Consider the following 19,810-nt stretch of genomic DNA (forward strand, 5'->3'; position numbering starts at 1 on the left):
TGTCAACAAATTATATTTTAGCTACCTGGCAACTTTCAGTACAGTACCATAATTTGTATGTATTTATATATATATATATATATATATATATATATATATATATATATATATATATATATATATATATATATATATATATATATATATATATATATATATATATATATATATATATATATATATATATATATATATATATATATTACAACATAAATGCTTTAGATGCTGATCATAAACAACATGTTTACAAATTTGACACATTATTCTGCTCCTTTTGACTTTAGATCTATTATTTGTGTAACCTGGCCCTGGATAGAATCTAGACATGCTGAACATCTCGCTCGCTTTTCTGCTCTGACGGGTTGCCCTTCAGGCACAGCATCAAGTTCAGGTTCAGAGTCATCTAGCAGCAGTTTGATCTTAGCTATTGTACTCTGCGGCAAACCAGGAGTTTCCTTCCGTCTCCGTATTTGTGGAATACATAGTGACATCACCAGCTCCCAGCCATAATTAAATGAATTTATGCTCCTGGGATCCTTGTTGGTATTTTTACCAAATATTGTTTGAGAATTCACTCGAGCAGTATCTAAAATATATGAAAATGCATTGACAGTCCATTTTCTAGACTTGTTGTTAACTGTGTAAAATTGATTCTCTGGTCAACAATATCAGTGCCTCCTTTAGTGAAGTCATACAGTTTATATATTGCTGGCTTCTTTTGATTGTCATCTTTAGTGACGCCTAACAAGGGGGGCAGCGTACTCAAAAGCAAAACGTTACGCAGGCCCTTGCTTTTGGTTTGTTTCACATAGGAATTAAGGTACATTTTTCCTTGACACTTTTCCTTGTACACTTCATAAGATTTATCTTCTCTTGCATTGACTTCCTTTATCTGTGGTGGTATTCCTTTTCTAGACTGATCTAGTGTGCCCAAAGCAGTGATGTCTTTCGTCAACAGCCAATCGAGTAGCTCTAAGCTAGTGTATAGTCTGTCCAGACTAATGGTCTTGCCACACAAGTTGACACTGCTACTCAACTGGTTCACTAGTGCTTTGACTGTTGGCAGAGTACCGCGTATGTAATAGGGGCTGGGCTCTTCTTTGGGTTTGCCAGAATAGACAATTGTTCTAAATGTAAACGGATACCTTACAGCGTTGATCGATTTATATAATAGGCCATATCGGACAGGCTTGCTCCTGTTGTATTGTTTGAAACCTATTTGAGTTCTGCATCCATATAAGGTGTCATCAATGGTCAAGTAGTCGTCTGGTTGTAGGACTGAACTACAGCGCACATTGAATGCCTCAAAGAGCTCCCTCACTGCTGCGAACCTGTCATGTAACCATCTTTGAGGGCGAGTGGCGAGATCGTCAAATGTTATGTTAGCATGAAGAAAAGCAAATCTATGCCATGACATGACAGCACCAAAAATTGGGTGACCTATTTTTTCCTTGAAAAGAAGTTTTTGGTCATGTGTGTTTTGTCCTAACAAACCTCTAACATATAACAGGCCCAGAAAAGCTCTCATCTCTACAGAATCTGTTGTTCTAATGTGTACTGTGTCTTTCTTTACTGTTTCTCTCTCTGATAATTGGTCAATTATCTTTTGAATTTTAACATTAGTGTTCCGCACTATTTCATCAATAATATGATCTGTAATAAACAATTCCCATGCTTTTATAGCTGTGTCAGCCTCAGTTGCCTCACCTAGTAAACTTCCTGCACGTATCAAGTTACTTTCAATCTCATTATTAGTCCATTGGTTTTGCCAGGTTACTTGTTTCCCAGGCTGTGACCCCCTAGGCTTTTGTAAGAAGACTGTATGCTCTTTGGTTTCGTGGGGAAGGTGAAAATCATCATAGTTATTTACATTGAGGCAGCTATCCAGAGAGTTTACTAACCTGTCTCTTACTAACTGTTTCCTATGTCTGTTAGGAATCCATTCATCTACCTCTGCAGCATCATCCTGATATTCAAATTCGCTTCCTTCTGCCTCACTCTCTGATAATGGATCAGGAAACACATCAACATCTCTCAAGGAATCACCTATAACATCAGTAATAAAATTTTCCTGTGGCTCCGTAAACCCATACTCACTTTGTGCCATAGTACTGTTGTTATACTCCTTGTGAGTCAACCTACGTCACGAACAGACCTTGGTAGCAGGTAACGGTGATGATGTCGTGAAGTCAGTGTGTAAGCTTTTAGACCAAGCTAACGCCTGCCGACTCAGCGTCTCGCGGCGCATGTGAACACCTGTTACCCAGACGTACCCCAAGCACGTACGTTTTTTTCTTTATTAGCTATATATAGGAATTGTCTGGCCAAAGTACAAGAAATTAACATATGTACGAGACACAGTTATCACCTTATGGTAGTGTCAAAATAAGTATTGTATGTGCCATAATTCGTCATCGCCTCGCCGCAATCACAAGCTCGTGTCGCCAACTGCCGTTGAATAACTCTCGTACACAGCGGGATGCGTACGTTTTTATTATGTTTTTATTACAGCTAGCTTGTTTGTTGGTCTGTTTAGTGTATCAGCTAAAGCTTTGTTAACATAAAAGATGCAGAACATGCAGTATAGCACTATACAATACAGGTATATTAATACTTATAACAGTAATAATATCGTCATCCGGAGGCGTTTGAACGTTGGTTTTTTTTCACAGCGTATCGCCGTGCTTCAAAATGATTCGCGTCGGTGTTTCTAAATATTCGTGTTTAGCAAGATATCGGAGGCTCCTATGGTTATTTTTGATATCGCATCTTAATCTACGGTATTTTCTACGTTTATCAGTAGGTTCCTTGTTCTCGAGTGCGGCACCCCGTGGCTTGCGGCGACGGCGTGGAGGTATTGGCTGTCACCATCGCGCTTGCCCGGACGCGCCTGACTTTCTATTGCATCTATTGTGGGCCGGCGGCGGAGGAGCCTTACTTCGGTGAGCTGTTCACGCTTGCCAGCGAGGAGGCCACCTTCATCGGGGGAGATTTTAACGCTCACCACGAACGATGGGGCGATGCCAGGCGCAACCGGATAGGGCGCCTCTTATCTGCTACCCTCGACGAGACCCCTCGAGTGTCCCTCCTTAACACTGGTAAGCCGACACACCTAGCGGGGGAGGTCTTAGACCTCTCCTTTGTGTCGAGGCCCTTAAGGGTAGACGCGGCATGGTAGCTCCACCACCACTTCGTGAGCGACCACATCGCCTCCGTGGTCACCCTCCGGTACTGCCGCCCGTTATCCCTCCCCGTCCACCTTGCTGGAATCTCGGCAGGGCGGACTGGGATTAATTCCGCCACTGTCTAACCACCCACCTGGCCGAAACTCCCCGCCCTGCCGAGGTTGACGCTGCCGAGGCCCGCCTGTTCGCCGCCTTCCACTCCGCGGCGGACTCCGCCATACCCGTCTCCCAGGGACAGGTGGTACTATGACGAGGAGATCCGGGAGGTAAACCACCGCGTCAACATGGCGAGAAAGCTCAACCGCTGCCATAACACCGAGGAGACTCGACGCCTCCTGCTGGCCGCGGGCCGTATAGCCAGGGTAACGACCGACCGGGTGAAGGAGGAGCGTTGGCTCGCCTGGTGCGCCTCCCTCGACTCCGCCACGCCTGTCTTCCTCCTCTGGCGAAAGATTCGCTCCATTAGCCGAGGGGCCGTTACCAGACCGGCGCTTCACCCCCGGCCTCGGGAGGAGGCTGAACGCCTCGCCGAGCTCTTCGCCTCCCGTTCTGCCTCCGCTCGTCTCCGCCCTGCGGTCCAACTGAGGCAACGCCGGGTAAACCCTGGAAGGTGGCTGGCGTACCAGCGGGCTTGCCTCCTGTAACATCCAGCGGATGCTGCCATTCTCGTCCATGAGCTCCGGCGTGTTATTCCGGGCCGCAACACATCGCCAGGGGAGGCCAAGATCAGCTATTCCATGCTGCGCAATGCTGGTCCTGCCATGGAAGCGGAGATACTCCACCTCTTCAACGCCTCCTACGCCTCTCGCACTGTCCCCGCTGCCTGGAAGTCCGCTGTCATTGTCCCCATCCCGAAGGCATAAGAAAATAAGAACATAAGAACGCAGGAGTCTACAAGAGGACGGTAGGCCTGTACAAGGCAGCTCCTATGACCCTAAGCTCCCGTGTATCTAACCCCACCTAATATCGCTGTCCATGAATGTATCTAGTCTATTTTTGAGTGTGACAATTGTATTGGCACTCACCACATGACTGCTAAGCCTATTCCACTCATCCATCACCCTGTTAGTAAACCAATTTTTGCCTATGTCCCTGTTGAATCTGAATTTATCCAGTTTAAACCCATTACTTCGTGTCCTACCCGGTTCTCTTACCAACAAAACCTTATGAATGTCTCCCTTATTAAAGCCCTTCATCCATTTATAAACCTCGATCATGTCTCCACGCACCCTTCGCCTTTCTAGAGAATGCAAGTTTAACTGTTTGAGTCTTTCCTCGTATGGCAAGTTTCTCAACCCCTGAATCATCTTAGTCATCCTCCTCTGCACCGATTCTAACATTTTGATATCCATTCTATAGTAAGGTGACCAGAACTGAACCGCATAGTCAAGATGAGGTCTAACTAATGCTAAATATAGTTTGAGGAAGACTTCGGGGCTGCTGTTGCTTACGCTCCTTGAAATAAATCCCAGTACCCTAGTAGCTCGATTTCTAGCTTGAATGCATTGTGCCCTTGGACGGAGATCAGAGCTCACTAAGACCCCTAAATCCCTCTCGCACCCAGACCTGCTTATGAGAGTGTCATTTAATCAATATTTATGTGAGGGGTTGTTCCTACCTACACTCAGAATACTGCACTTCCCAACATTGAACTCCATCTGCCATTTATCCGCCCAGTCATACAATCTGTTGAGTTCACCCTGGAGAATAATAGCGTCCTGATCCGACTCAATTACTCTACCGATCTTGGTATCATCTGCAAATTTACTAACATCACTACTAATTATTGTATCTTAGTCATTGATATAAATAATAAACAAAAGTGGACCTAATACCGAACCTTGTGGGACCCCACTCGTAACACCTCCCCAGTCAGATCTTTTACCATTGATTTGCACTCTTTGCTTCCTATTACTAAGCCACGCCTTGACCCAGTTCAAAACTTTACCCTCTACTCCGTGAGCCTGTAATTTAAGCCCCGTGCTTGAGCACCCCGGTATTGAGGAGAGCGACCCCAGGCACGTCCTCCAAAGCCGCGGCAAGGTGGCGTCCGGCGCGGTTCCTCCCCCTGGTCCCCCACCTTTCATGGTTGCCGTTGAAGTCGCCCCCGATGAAGGTGGGTTTGTCGGTGGCCAGGGAGAGGAGATCGGTGAAGTCGGGCTCGGCACGTGGCCCGATATACACGCAGTAGAACGCGACACACGCGCTCGGCAAGGTCACCATGACTGCACGGGGCGATGCACTCGAGAACAGGGAAGTACATCCCTGACCAAGATAGAACACCCACGCGCCGCACCGGCGACGGCAGGGAGGTAAAAGGCCCTGTAGCCCTTAAAAGGCACCGACTGGACTTCCCGAAGGAGAGTCTCCTGTAATAAATAAGATGACATCAAAGCCGTCGGTGCCGATCGCGGCTCTCAGGAGGTTAACCTTGCCGCGAACGCCGCATACGTTCCACTGCAGTACGCTTAGCGGCCGGTCGCCGAGGAGGCCCCCGGGGTGGTCACAGGGGCCGCCGCGCGCGAGGGGGACGGCCTCCGGCGCTTCGGGGTCACCATGCGATTGGGCTGCGGGATGCGGGAGCGGGTTGGAGCCGCCCGCACTGGGATGTGTGAGCGAGGCTTGGCGGTCTGGGTTGCCTGCGCCGGCTGGGCCACCGAGACGGCGGGTGCCACCGCTGGCTGGGAGGACCGGGAGGGCGTGTCAACCTCCATGCGGGCCTCCCCCACGGGAGGTGGAGAGTCATCGCTGGCTCGGGTCTGCGCAGTTGGAGGCTCAGCAGTTGGAGTTTGCAGCGGGGTGGCGGGAGACGCGGCCGGACTAGCTACGGTGTGGAAGCATTCCTCCACCGTCGCCTTCGCGATTACTCGTAGCGTCGCCTCGTCCGGTGTAAGCTGTAGGAGGCCGGTCAACGCCAGAGTGAAGCCCGTCAGCATCCCTTCTAGCGCAGCCCAGGTGACCATGACATGGCGCTCAGGGACATGGCGCTCAGGGGGGGGGGGGGGGGCGGCCCGCGGTTCCTCCTACGCCTTACGCGCTGGGGGAAGGCCGGTGGAGGCAGATCGGGAGTGAGTTAAAAGGAGCTGCCTCGTACAGGCCTGCCGGCCTCTTGCAGACTCCTGCGTTCTTATGTTCTTATGTTCTTATGCTGCACGGAGGGGCCCGAGGCGGACGCCGGGCGTGGGGGCGGGGCAGGTGTTGAGGTGGAGGCCGCTTGCGTTTGCGTGGCGGGCGGTGGAGGAGGCGTGGCGGGCGGTGGCACAGCCGGAGCAGCGTTGCCGCGAGATGCGCCCGGTGGTGGGAGGACCGGGAAGTGCTCTTGGGAGGCGAGCGTTGTCTTGCCGGGTGGGGCGGGCTGACGCTGGGACCTCGAGCGGGACCGCCCGGTCCACGCCGGCCGAGAGGGGTTGTGCGCCGCACGCCACTCCTCCTGTCGCAGTATTCCCCGGTCCACTATCTTCAACCGGGAGGGGCAGTGGCGGATCCATGAGTTATGACGCTGGCGACAGTTGGGGCAGAGGGTGGGCACATTCTAGCCGGCCTTGTATTTCGTCAGGCAGGCCTCCGTCATGTGCGGCCCCGAGCACATGCCGCACACCGCCTGGCGATTGCAGCGGGTGCGATGGTGGCCGTACTGCTGCCATCGATAGCACCGCTGGTGCTCGGTGTTGAAGGAGTGCGTATAGAAGATGCCCCAGCTCCCTAGGTCGAGCATGCCCGGCAGGGGGCCCCTCACCGAGATGACGACCTGCCTCGTGGCAAGGTTGTCCCGCGTCAGGCACCGCTCCGACGTGACGACGCTCGGGTGTCGGAGGAGAGCCTTGAGAGGCATGGCTACCGGGTAAGTGGTCACCACCCCCTTGGTGGTTGCGTCGCCCATCAGCCGCAGCTTCACCGCCTTCCCGTGCACCGGTTGGTGTCCAGGAGGGCGCGGAGGGCTTCCTCGGAGGGCGGGGTGACCAGCACGCTGCCGTTCTCCAGGAAGCGCATCTGGAAGCGGTGCCCGAGTTTCTCATCCAGGGCCTCCGCCAAATCGAGGGCAGTCTTGAATCCCGGTGTAGGAGGGACGACAACCTTGGATCTGACAGGGGCCGTAACAAAAGACACACACAAAAAAACGCACAAGCACACAGCAGCAGGAAGGCTGCAGTCGCGTGTAACTTGCGACGCGTGACCAGTGACACGTAGACAGTGTACACTGGCACGGCAGAGCGAGGAGCAGGGTGAAGTGTGCAGCGCGGGGCAGGGAGTCGGCGCGCGCGAGGTGGAAGGCGCGTGGTGAGGGCTGGCAACTCTGGAGGTGACACGTGAACAGGGACAATAGCTGAAAAGCGCCGGGTTGTGAAAGTCTTTCGTGACCGAGGCTCAGGACAAGCGATTGGTCTTTGAGGCGTTTTCAAGACCCTGTGGGAGCGAACTCCCAGTGTTGGAGGCATCTAACACAGCAGTATCTAATTTCTTTAACTTGCCAGTGAAAAGATGGGGTGAACCGTTGAACTGTCATACAAGGCTCGACCTGTACACAAATTTACTAGAAAGTGATTTGCATCAACACGCTCAAGAACCGACCCGGGAAAATAATATACATGACCTTATCTTTTCAACGACAGCTGATCTAGTTAACGAAGTAAATGTTGGTCCAATTTTTAGTTCTAGCGATCACCGAACAATCACATTCAGCATCAATATGAAAGAAAGTAAAGTAACTCCTAGTAAAGAAAAAGTGCCTGATTATCAGAGAGCGAATTTCGCAGGACTCCGATCAATTCTAAATAATTCTGACTGGACTGAAATCACGGCGGAAAAAGATATTGATAAATCTTGGGGGGCCTTCACCACAATATTGCACAATGCCATAAGCATATGCGTACCCTATCGTAAGAGACGTTCAGCTTCTAAGAAGAAACCCAAATGGTGGAATAACGAAATTCAAAATAGCCTATCTCTTAAAAAATCCGTATACAGTAGATACATATCAACTCAGAGCGAGGCTGACAAACTAGAGCTGGACAGAATTCGCCGCGAAACCAAGAAATTAATAAAACGAAGCAAGAAAAATCTTGAAGAATATATAGCGGAAACAAGTAAATCTAATCCTAAAGAATTTTTCAGCTATGTAAATGATAAAAAGTCACTCACTTGTGGTATCGGACCGCTTGCTAATGAAAAAGGTAACCACACGAACGATGAAAATGAAATGGCTACAATCCTAAATAACTTTTTCGCATCCGTATTTGCCGACGAAGATTGGTTATCACTTCAACCGCCGGAGGTTAGAAGGGCCGAAAAGATGCTAAGTGGCGTGCTCATCGTAGAAAGTGACATTTTACGCACAATTGAAAAGATTAAAGTAAGCAAAGCTCCTGGTCCAGGCAAAATTACCCCTAGGGTCTTAAAAGAAATCAAACATCAAATTTGTAAACCGCTCTCCATCATATTCAATAAATCTTTAACAGCTGGAAAAGTTCCGTCGGATTGGAAACTTGCAAATGTCACACCAATTTTCAAAATGGGGGACAAGTCTCGTCCAGGAAACTATCGACCAATTAGCCTGACATCTATTGTTTGTAAGTTAATGGAAAATATCATTCGCGACAATATGGTGAAATTCTTCGAAGAAAATAATATGATAAATAATTCGCAACATGGCTTCCGTATTAAACGTTCGTGTTTGACTAACTTACTTAATTTTTTTCACTATATTTTTGAGGTGTTCGATGAAAGCAGATCAGTAGATATCATATATCTGGATTTTCAAAAGGCATTTGATAAGGTCCTCCACCAACGATTGCTCAGCAAACTACTGGCGCACGGTATCTCGGGAAACGTTCACAATTGGCGGAAACAGAGAGTAGTTCTAAACGGTGTAACATCTAATTGGCTCGATGTCAAAAGCGGCGTACCTCAGGGGTCAGTGCTTGGCCCCATGCTCTTCTTAATTTATGTTAATGATATCCATGATGGGCTCACTTGCAAAGTATCAAAATTTGCTGATGACACAAAAATTGCTAGTAAAGTAACTGCGACACTCGACGAAAAATCTTTACAATCAGATCTATATCGACTTGCACGTTGGGCCAATCAATGGCAAATGTATAGTGTTGCACATCGGAAAAAATAACAATCGCGTTCGGTACGTAATGAATGGCCAACAACTTTCTGCAGTAAGTAAAGAAAAGGATCTTGGAATCACTATATCAAGCGATTTAAAGCCCGGTCAGCATTGTTCAGAGGTAGTTAAAACTGCAAACAAATTGGTTGGCTTCATCGGACGAGTCTTTAATAATAAATCCGAAAAAGTAATATTAAAACTGTATAATTCGTTGGTTCGACCCCGTCTAGAGTACTGTGTACAGTTTTGGTCTCCCTACTACAGAAAAGACATAGAAAAGTTGGAACGGGTTCAACGAAGAGTAACAAAGATGATTCCTAGGTTGAGAAATTTGTCATATGAACAAAGACTTAAAGAAGTAAATTTATTCAGCCTATCAAAACGAGGAATGCGAGGCGATCTAATAGAAGTGTTTAAAATGTTCAAAGGATTCAGTGATATTAATGCGGAAGATTACAATTGATCGATCAAATAGAACAAGAAGAAATCACAATTTGAAGATAAGTGGTAAAAGATTCTCGTCGCACGAAGCTAAACACTTCTTCAATCGAGTTGTTAATGTTTGGAACTCTCTACCCTGTGATGTCGTTGATAGTACAACAGTTACGGCCTTCAAGAATAGATTAGAAAAGTGTTTTGAATCCAACCAGCAACTAAGATATTACACATTGTCGTAATAACGTTAAGTTCTTTAGAATACTGGTGTCCTTGTCCTCTTCTATCGCCCGGTTAGTGGTAGCAGTAATGGTAGTTCTTTCCTCTTTCCTACATAAATTCCATGCAGTTTTTCCATGCTGCATGGTTCTTTTTCCTTTCCTGCCAGCTTTGGCTGGAGGGATGGGGGGGTGGGGAGGAGGCTTCGCCTTTGCTGTCCTTCATCTTCCACCTTTGATTAGATAGTTAGTGTAGCTTGTCACAAATAACCTCATAAGGACCAGCAGGTCTGCTGTTATTTGTTCTTTCTTTGTGTTCCTTTGTGGAACACTGACACGGTGACTCGCAGCCTGGCATTAGCAGAGCAGCTCAATCGCTCGCCCGCGAGAGCTGTTGCTAGAAGATGGGGGAGAGATGTGCACACTGTCAGGTCCGGGAAGCCAATGTTTGCGCCCATTCTTTTTCTTCATACGATCTACCCCCTAAAAAGGGGGACAGGGCCTTTGCACAAAGGCGGCCCTGTAAGGGGGGGGGGGGGGCAATTTAAGTCCCGGCGGGTGTAGGGACGCCTCCGCCGCCGCCGCAGCCACGGATAACTACTTCTTCTTATGGGATTTACCTCCTAAATAGAGGGATCGGGCCTTTGTCAAAGCGACAGCCCGTCGCAGGGGGGAACCCGCCGCTGGCGTGCGGCGGATGTAGGGGACGCCTTCGCCGCCGTCACAGCCACGGGTAATAGCCGACGAGCAGCGACGGAGGCACGGGCTCTCTGGGCAGGCGCCCAGCAGACACCCGTAGCGGTACTCGCGCGAGCAGCCGACCGGTCGACTTGACCGCGGAGGGGTCGCCCAAAGGGAGGATGACTCCACGGGTTCACCTTGCCTCCGTAGAAGGGCCACCCTGCTGCTCGCCCGAGGAGTGCCACTAACGGTAACTTCTTCTTCTTATGGGATTTATCCCCTAAATAGGAGTAACGGGCCTTTGTCTTACGACGGCCCGTCGCAGGGGGGAGCCCGCCGCTGGCGTGCAGCGGATGTAGGGACACCTCCGCCGCCGCCGCCACAGCCACAGGTAATAGCCGGCGAGCAGCGACAGAGGCACGGGCTCTCTGCGCAGGCGCCCAGCAGACACCCGTAGCGGTACTCGTGAGAGCAGCCGACTGGTTGACTTGACCGCGCGGGGGGGGGCAAGCGAGGATGACCCCACGGGTCCACCTCGCCTCCGCAGAAGGGCCACCCGGCTGCTCGCCCGAGGAGTGCTGGCGGTTTTTTTTTTTTTTGGGGGGGGGGTGATTTACCCCCTAAAAAGGGGGAACGGGCCTTTGTCCATTGACGGCCCGTCGCAGGGGGGAACCCGCCGCTGGCGTGCGGCGGGTGTGAAACCTCCGCCGCCGCCACAGCCACGGTTAGAAGCCGGCGAGCAGCGACGGAGGCAGGCCCTCCGAGCAGGCGCTCAGGAGCAGCCCGTAGCTGACCCGAGCGAGCAACTCAGCAGTCTATAGTTGGCCCAGATGCCTGGAGAGTTGCTCGCTCGAGGAGTGCTGGCGGTCCACTGTGTGCTGGCGTTCCACTGCTGACGGTAACGGGACAGTGGCCAGTGGACCGCCAGCACTCGTCGAGCGAGCAACTCTCCAGGCCTCTGGGCCACCTATAGACTGCTGAGTTGCTCGCTCGGCTCAGCTACGGGCTGCTACTGAGCGCCTGCTCGGAGGGCCCGTGCCTCCGTCGCTGCTCGCCGGCTTCTACCCGTGGCTGTGGCGGCGGCGGAGGCTTCCCCACACCCGCCGTCAATCGACAAAGGCCCGTTCCCTCTTTTTTAGGGGGTAAATCCCACACACACGCGACGGGCCGTCAATCGACAAAGGCCCGTTCCCCCTTTTTAGGGGGTAAATCCCACACAACAACACACACAACACACGCGACAAAGGCCCGCTCCCCCTTTTTAGGGGGTAAATCCTTCACCACCACCACGCGACGCTATTCATTCATGGTCATTCATCAACTGAACAGTCCCACTCTCGTCTTGGAAGAGGACGGTCCTCCACCCCGCGCCCTGCGAAGAAGAAAGAAGAGGAACTCGACGACGCCGCCCCACGACCATTCCCGTCTTCTCATTGGCTGCCGCTCCTGGTGGCTGAACCTTTCTTCCAGCAGAAGTCGTCTTTCCCCCCGAGGGGCGGCTGGCGACATCGGGTGTCCCTCTCGGGCATCCCACCCCCTCCCCTCCCGGTTGCTGAGCGGGGCGTGGGCCAGGAGCTGTCGTGTGTGTCGGGTTCTCCTCCGGCCTGCCTCTGCCGCTGTCCTTCCTCCCGGAGGGTGTCCCTCTCAGGCACCCCCCCTCACTACTACCCCGAGCCTGGAGCCGCAGCTGCTTGACGTGACGAGGACCTTATCTCCTCCGACTCTGCTCTTCCTCCCGAAGGGCGGCAGGCGGCGGGTGTCCCTCCGGGCACCCCTTCCTCATACGACCCCGTGCCTGCGCCGCAGCTGCTGTGCGTGGAGTGTTACCTCGTCTGACGCTGTCCTTCCCCCGAAGGGCGGCTGGCGCCGCCAGGTGTCCCTCTCGGGCGCCCGTCCACCCCGCTGTGTCTGGCTCGTCCGCTTCCGCCTCCCGCCTCCCCGTCCCTGGACCTGCTACCTCTTTCCATTGTTCTCCGCGGTGCTCCCGTCCCACGTGCACCCATCATCTCCCCAGCGTCTCGTAGTGCGGGATTTCTCCTCAATATCGCGCCCCGTTTGAATACCACGTGATTGTCGCTCCATTGTGCTGTTGTTTTTTGGGTGCCCGCGGGCGTGTATCTCTTGCCGTGGCTCATTGTTTTGTGTGGGTGCAGAGGCGGCGGCCTGAACAAGCTGTGTGTGCTCACGAGTCCGGTCAGGCGGCCCCCGTGGCCCCTGCGTGCTTCCGACGTACCAACTTTCGAGTGACGGTGTGTGGCGGCCCCCTGTGCCGTGGTGTGTGTTCAGTGTCCCGACTCGCCAGCGGCGTGTGCTGGGGGTGAGCTTGGCCTCCTCCGTGGCCAGGCGGCACAGAGTTGACTCGGCAAGGGGCCCGGGAGTGTGTGGGTAGTGCTTCTCGTCCTCCCATTAGCTACCGCCTCCCGCTCGCTGGGTGGGTCCCTCTGTGCTGGCCCTGCACCGAGAGACGAATGTCGCCCGTGTGTCTTCGGGTGTTTTCGTTTCCGTTAAATATCACGTGCAACGTCCCATATTGATGGTGACTGATAGTGTCGTCCCCGGAGCGCCTATGTCTCTGTGACTCCGCGGTGGTGGCTTGGCCAAGCGCGGGGCTGGTTTCTCGTCCTCTCATTGGCGGGGGCAGGCAGCCCCGCTCCCGCTCGCCGGCGGTGGTGGGCCCCTCTCCTGCCTGCTCTACGAGTTGAGTCTTGACTACGTTGCTCCTCCCTACCATTCCCCGCCGCCGTGGTTTCTTCAGGCCGAATCTGGTTTGTGGTGTATGCACAACCGATACGCAAGGTATGTTCATTACTGATTAATGTCGCTGATGTGATAGGGTTCATCTACTTGTGCCACTGCGTGCGCCCGGTTTTCCCGTGCACATCTTGTGGCGCTGAGGGGCTTATCCCCGAGTCACCTCACCCATCCCCCCACCACCCACCTCCCCGTCGTCTACCGGGACGCCCGTCCCCGTCTGACAGGACTCCCCAATCGAGCGGTTCGTCTTGGCTTGCTTCGGGCCCGTGTGGCGTAGAGGGGACATTTCTCCTAGTCGCCCACTCACTCACCCCCTCCCCCATTCCCTCCTCCGGCGCCCTCTGCGACTCCCCGACACATCCTGCCGAGTCCTCCCACATTCCCCCGCCCTCTCGCCACCAGTGTCGTAGCACGGTTACCCCCCTTGGCTCCACCTCCACTCCCCGCCCCTCTTCCCGCCTCCCTGGGTTCTCCCGGCTCATCCATCCCTTACTTCCGTGCCCCGCTTCCACTCGTCGGCCCCGCACCCCCAGCCCCCAGTTTTTACCCTCCCTCTCCCCTGTGTCCCCCCTCAGCCCTTGCCCCGCCTCCCTCACGGCAGGGGCCTCTGTCCTTGCCTCTCCATGTCCCCTCACGTTGCGGGTTCCTGCGGCGTCTTTTTCCCCAACCACCTAACACCACTCCCCCCCTACCCCGGGCCCACGAACCGAGCATGGGCCGCGTCAAAATTCGGCACGCCCAGCCTGAGGCCATCGCGACACGATGCGCGCTATCCAACCTGCTGGGGCCCAAACTTAGGTTCGTTCGCCTACTCGCCGCGGATGACAGGGTGGTGGTGGTTACGGCCTCGGACTAGGACACCGAAGCTGTCTTTGAAAGCAACCTGCTGGTGGCGCTTGCGGCAGAGGGCTTCACTCCCCTCATGCCATCTGAGGTCCGTAGTCGGCGGACAGTCATATGCTTCCGCCTAGACGAGCTGGTCACGGAGAATAGCCCTAGCGAGCTCCGGGTGGAGCTCGAAAGGGCTCATGGGTGGGCGAAAGTGGAGGACATGTATAAATTCCCACACTCCCACACCCTGAAGATCGTCTTCCGGTCCAGCGAGATGGCCCGGAAGGCGATCGAGAACGGGCTTCTCCTCTGCTCTTTCTCCGTGACTCCGGAGCAAGTCAGGGCGGAGGTGTACACCCCCTCATGGCCTGTAACCGCTGCCATAAGATCGAGCAGCACACCACCCCCAACTACCCCCTACCTGACGCCACCCCACTTTGCTCGGAGTGCTCGGGACCGCACTCCTTCAGAGTCTGTGCTGCCGAGCAAAAAAAGTGCCCCAACTGCAACGGAGAGCACAGTGCTCGGGCCATGCGGTGTCCCATCCGCAGGGCAACAGCGGAGGCGCCTTCAAGAGACGTCCCCCTCCTCTTACGCCCAGGCGGGTCAATCCCAGACCGCGCAGGCACCTTCCCTCCCTCCCTCTCCGTCCTTCAACCTCGGAAGCCTTGCCTGCGTCTTTCACGCTCACGTCCTGAACGCGACGCAGCCTGGCACCTTCCAGTGTTGGTGGTAGCGAGTGTTATAAGTGCTAGTCGGTTCACGGATAGAGAAACTCAGTATCCGTTAGGGTTGCTTTATTGCACAAAAATACAACAAGTCATTGAGACAAACACAACACACAAAAAAGGTGTTTGTGTGGGTATGCGTTTGTGTGAATGTTGTTTGTGTAGGTTAACATTTAAGTGTTGGTGTATGTGTATAACAATGTGTAACGGTGGACAACAAAAGGACATAGACGGACAGTCAAAGGTAAACGAGTACAAGAAAGATAAACATTGAAGACACGACGCGGACAGAGACAAGGACTGACGATGAACATGAAAACACAGAATTTTAGTCTCTCTTTGCAGCACCCCATTTTCTTGTGTCACTGAGGGGAAGGAACACGCGATTCGAGCGGTGACTGCTACAGATATTCCCCCCCAGTGACTTCATAGAAGGAACGATATCTTCCTGGTGCGGAGTGGTGCAGATGGTGTTGTTTCGGCGACGGAGAGATGGGGCGCCTGGTCTGGGGCCAGTAGGTACGCCGGCTTGACCCTGTCTACGGAGACCGCGTCCTGAGAACCCAGTCTGTCTATCGTGACAGTCTTTCTGGTCCGTCTCAGGACGCGGTAGGGTCCTTGGTAGGGCTGCTGCAAGGGCCGCCGAACGGCATCCACGCGCACGAAGACGTGGGTGCAGGTGTCGAGGTCCTGGTTGACGATGGTCTTCTTCGGGGAAGAGCGAGGCTGCACCGGCTGGAGGCTCCTCATGGCACCTTTGAGGCGGGCGGCGAAGTCCTGGACGCCGCAGGGGGCGGTGTCAGGTGTGGGCGCCAGAAGTTCGCCTGGGAGCCGGAGGTTGGTGCCGTACACTAGTTCAGCCGAGGAGTGGTGCAGGTCTTCCTTCAGGGAGGACCTGATGCCGAGGAGGACCAAGGGAAGAGCCAGGGACCAGTTGTCGCGTTGGGTGGATGCCATGAGGGAGGATTTCAGCTGCCGATGGAAGTGCTCGACCATGCCGTTAGCCTGCGGGTGGTAACTTGACGTTCTGTAGCGGCGGATGCCAAGGAGGGTCATGACTTTGTTCCACACGTTAGCCTCGAACTGGCCGCCGCGGTCTGAGGTGAGGCTGAGAAGGACGCCGAACCTGGAGACCCAAGTAGCAATGAAGGCGTGGGCGACGGCGTCCGTAGTGATGTCAGCGATGGGGGCGGCCTCAGGCCAGCGTGTGAAACGATCCACGCAGGTGAGGATGTAGCGGTGGCCTGCGGAGGGCGGCAGGGGACCAACAAGGTCGATGTGGACATGGTCGAACCTCTCCGTGACGGGCGTGAAGGTGCCGGGTGGAGAGTGTGTGTCGCGTCACCTTGGAGGCTTGGCAGTCAGTGCAGGTTTTGGTCCATAGTCTGACGTCTTTGTTAATTCCCTCCCAAATGAAGCGGGACGTCATCAAGCGCTGCGAGGCTCGAAAGCCAGGATGAGAGAGGTCGTGAAGCTGACGGAAGGCCTGGTAGCGGTGTCGCTGTGGCAGGTAGGGACGGATGGTGGCCGTAGAGACGTCAGCGTAGAGAGTGACCTTGGTGCCTGGGAGTGTGATTTTCTTCACTTTAAGCGCCGGGTTGTTCAGAAGCCTCTCCAGCTCTGCGTCGCCGGACTGATCGGCGGCTATGGCGGCGTAATCAAGTGAAGAGGACGTCACAGCGGTAATGTTGCGGAGAGGGCGTCAGCTGGAGCGTTGTCTGCACCTTTGATATACCGGATGTCAGTGGTGAACTGCGAGATGTAGTCCATGTGGCGGAGTTGACGTGGTGTATAAGAGTCTTTGTTCCTCAGGAAAGTTGTAGTGAGGGGCTTGTGGTCGGTGAACACGTGGAAACGCCGGCCTTCAATGAAGTAGCGGAAACGTTTGACAGCCTTGAAGATGGCGAGAAGTTCCCGGTCGTAAGCGCTGTACTTGGCTTCAGACTTGGAGAGCTTACGGGAGAAGAAGGCGATCGGCTTCCAGGCGTTGTCGACGAACTGTTGAAGGACAGCACCAGTCCCAGTGTCGGAGGCGTCTGTTGCAATCGAGATCTCCGCGTCATGGGCAGGGAAGGACAACATGACTGTGTCGCTGAGAGCCTTCTTAGCAGCGAGAAAGGCGGCGTCAGCGTTCGGAGTCCAGGCGAGAGTGACAGACTGGCCACGCTTGCAGGGCTTCACCATGGCGTAGAGGGGCTGGAGCATGAGAGAGCAGTGTGGGACGAAGCGGTTGTAGAAGTTAACCATACCCAGGAATTCCTTGAGCTGGCGCTGGGTGGACGGCTTCGGGAACTGCTGGATGGCTTCAGTCCTTGAGTTGAGTGGAGCGATGCCCTCTGGAGTAACAGTGTGGCCAAGGAAGGTGAGGGAAGTAACACCGAACTCAGACTTGTCCACGTTGATCTGTACTCCGTAGTCTTGCAAGCGGGTGAGGACTTCGTGAAGGTGCTGTTTGTGAGAGGCTTCATCCGGGCTAGCGATGAGTAGATCGTCTATGTAGGCGAAGCAGAAGGGTAAGCCGCGGAGAACTTCGTCGATGAAGCGTTGAAAGGTCTGGGCCGCATTCATGAGTCCAAACGGCATCCTGACGTATTCAAAGAGACCGAAGGGCGTGATGACGGCAGTCTTCGGTATGTCGTCAGGATGGACTGGAATCTGGTGAAAGGCCTTGACGAGGTCCACACGTGAAAAGATGGTGGAACCAGCAAGTTGAGACGAGAATTCCTGGATGTTTGGCACCGGGTATCTGTCCATCTTAGTGCGCGAGTTAAGGGCTCGGTAGTCTCCACAGGGACGTATGTCGCCGTTCTTCTTGGGGACGACATGGAGGGCTGATGACCAGTTGCTGCTACTGGGCCGTACAATACCTTGACGCAACAGGGACTCGAACTCGGCCTTGGCTTGACGGTAGCGTTCAGGAGCTAAGCGACGGGCCTTGGCGTGTACTGGAGGTCCTGTAGTCTCTATGTGATGCGTAACGTGGCGCTGTGTCAGCGTGGGAAAGGACTTGAGCAGGGCGGCGAACTGGTGGTCCTTGTGAACGACGGCAAGTTGCGAGCTGTCACCTGGTGCTGGTTGAGCATTGGAGAAGATGGAAGTGAGCGGGTCAACCAACCTCCGTCCTTTGACGTCGACTAAGAGGTTGAAGTGCCTTAGGAAGTCAGCTCCGAGGATTGCCTGCGAGACGTTCCCGACGTAGAAGGTCCATTCGAAGCAACGTCGTAGGTAAAGGTCCACTTGCATGGTGTGTCGCGAGTAGACAGGTATTTTGGTACCGTTGGCGGCGTACAGGTGCAAGAGTGGAGGTAGAGTTCGCTGACTGGCGGTTGCTGGGATTATACTGACATCAGCGCCGGTGTCAATCAGGAACTTTGTGTTGGAACGGCAATCATGAAGGTGGAGCAGCGCTGAGGGTTGATGACGAGCGCTATGCTGCACTAGTGCTCGTCCTTGGAGTTTGTCGCCTTGTAAGTGCACGGGTGGTACACCTCGTAGCTTTCTCGCCGAAGTTTTGTGGTACCAGCAGAGTCCTGGGCTTTTCGAACGGGAGCGGCGCCGACGTCGGTGAGGAGTGGGGAGCGAGCGGCGGCGATCGAGCCGCTCCTCAAGAGAGGTGACTTTCGTCGCGAGCAGGGAGACTTGCTTGACGAGTTCGTCAAATTGAGTGGTCCTTTCGGAGACGACGGAAGACACTGAGGAAGTTACCGGTCCAGGTAGAGTTGCCATGAATTCGTCTGCTAACTTGGCAATGGCGTCGGGCTTCAGGTCGTCCTTAACGCTGAAGAGGCTGCGCTGGACAGCAGGGGGCAGACGTTGGTAAAACAGCTGTTTGAACAAGTCTGGGTCGAAAGACTGGTACTTTTCGCCGAGCAGCTGCTTCATGCGGCGTAGGAGGTCCGTCGGTTTCTCATTACCCAACTCTTCTTTGGAGAGGAGTTCACGGAGGCGGTGGCGACAGAAGACTGAAGGCGTTGGAGTAGGGCAGTCTTCAGGTCTTCATAGGCATGATCAGAGTTGTAGGCTGAGGCGATGACGTCAGAGACTTGTGGAAGGACGTCGGCGGGCAGGAGGCTAACAGCGTGAGTGTACTGAGTAAGGCTGTTAGTAATTTTGGCAGTCTTGAATCCGCACTCCAAAATCGAGAACCATATGGACGGGTCCTGTGAGCAGAAGGGCGGCGCTTTGAAGGACACCGCCGCCGCAGCGGAAGAGTTGTCGTCGTCAGACATGGTGAAGTTGAACGGTGTTGGCAAGGGCGCTGGCGTACAACGGGCCAGGAGCCAAGGCAGTCCGTGAGAGTAGAACGAACTGCGTGTAGTATAGGCACTGGCGCGTGCTAGGGACCTCAGTGGCCCGGGGAGTGAACCAGTGTCCAAGAAAGCACTGTAAAACAACACTGTACACTTAGTGGGAACACTGTGACACTAACTGTTGCTGGGGACTTGCTGCACTGAACTGTTGCTGGACACACTGCACTGTACACATAGATCCACAAGTGTAGGATAATCCAGGAGGGCGGTGGTAGATCCAGGAGGCGGTGGTTAATCCAGGGGGCAGCTAGTAATCCCAGTGGGGTGTCACACTGTGTCTGCGTGTACACTGAGTCTGCGATGTGTGGTGGCGTATACACTGTCTGTATGGCGTGTACAATGAGTCTGTGTGTGGCGTGTACACTGAGTGTGTGGCACTGTGTGTCTCAGTAATATGTCGCACTGTGTTTGAGTGTTCACTGAGTCTGTGTAGTGTGTCACACGATGTGCGTGTCTCAGTCGCCGGACCAGCAGAAAAGCAGGGAGGAGGAAGGGTGGGTGTGGGTGGGTGAGCGCCGGGAGAAGCACCATGGGGCACAAAAGATGCCTGAAGGGC

General features: G+C 53.8%; 1 protein-coding gene across 1 annotated transcript; it reads right to left on the reverse strand.

Annotated features, from left to right (window-relative positions):
* Nucleotides 1-5,653: 5,653 nt before the first annotated feature.
* On the reverse strand, nucleotides 5,654-6,148 carry LOC126992533 (uncharacterized). Its single transcript, XM_050851341.1, has one exon. The coding sequence runs from the start codon at nucleotides 6,146-6,148 to the stop codon at nucleotides 5,654-5,656; it is 495 nt and encodes a 164-aa protein (XP_050707298.1).
* Nucleotides 6,149-19,810: the final 13,662 nt, after the last annotated feature.

Source organism: Eriocheir sinensis, unplaced genomic scaffold (assembly GCF_024679095.1).
Source record: "Eriocheir sinensis breed Jianghai 21 unplaced genomic scaffold, ASM2467909v1 Scaffold487, whole genome shotgun sequence".
Lineage (NCBI taxonomy): Eukaryota > Metazoa > Arthropoda > Malacostraca > Decapoda > Varunidae > Eriocheir > Eriocheir sinensis.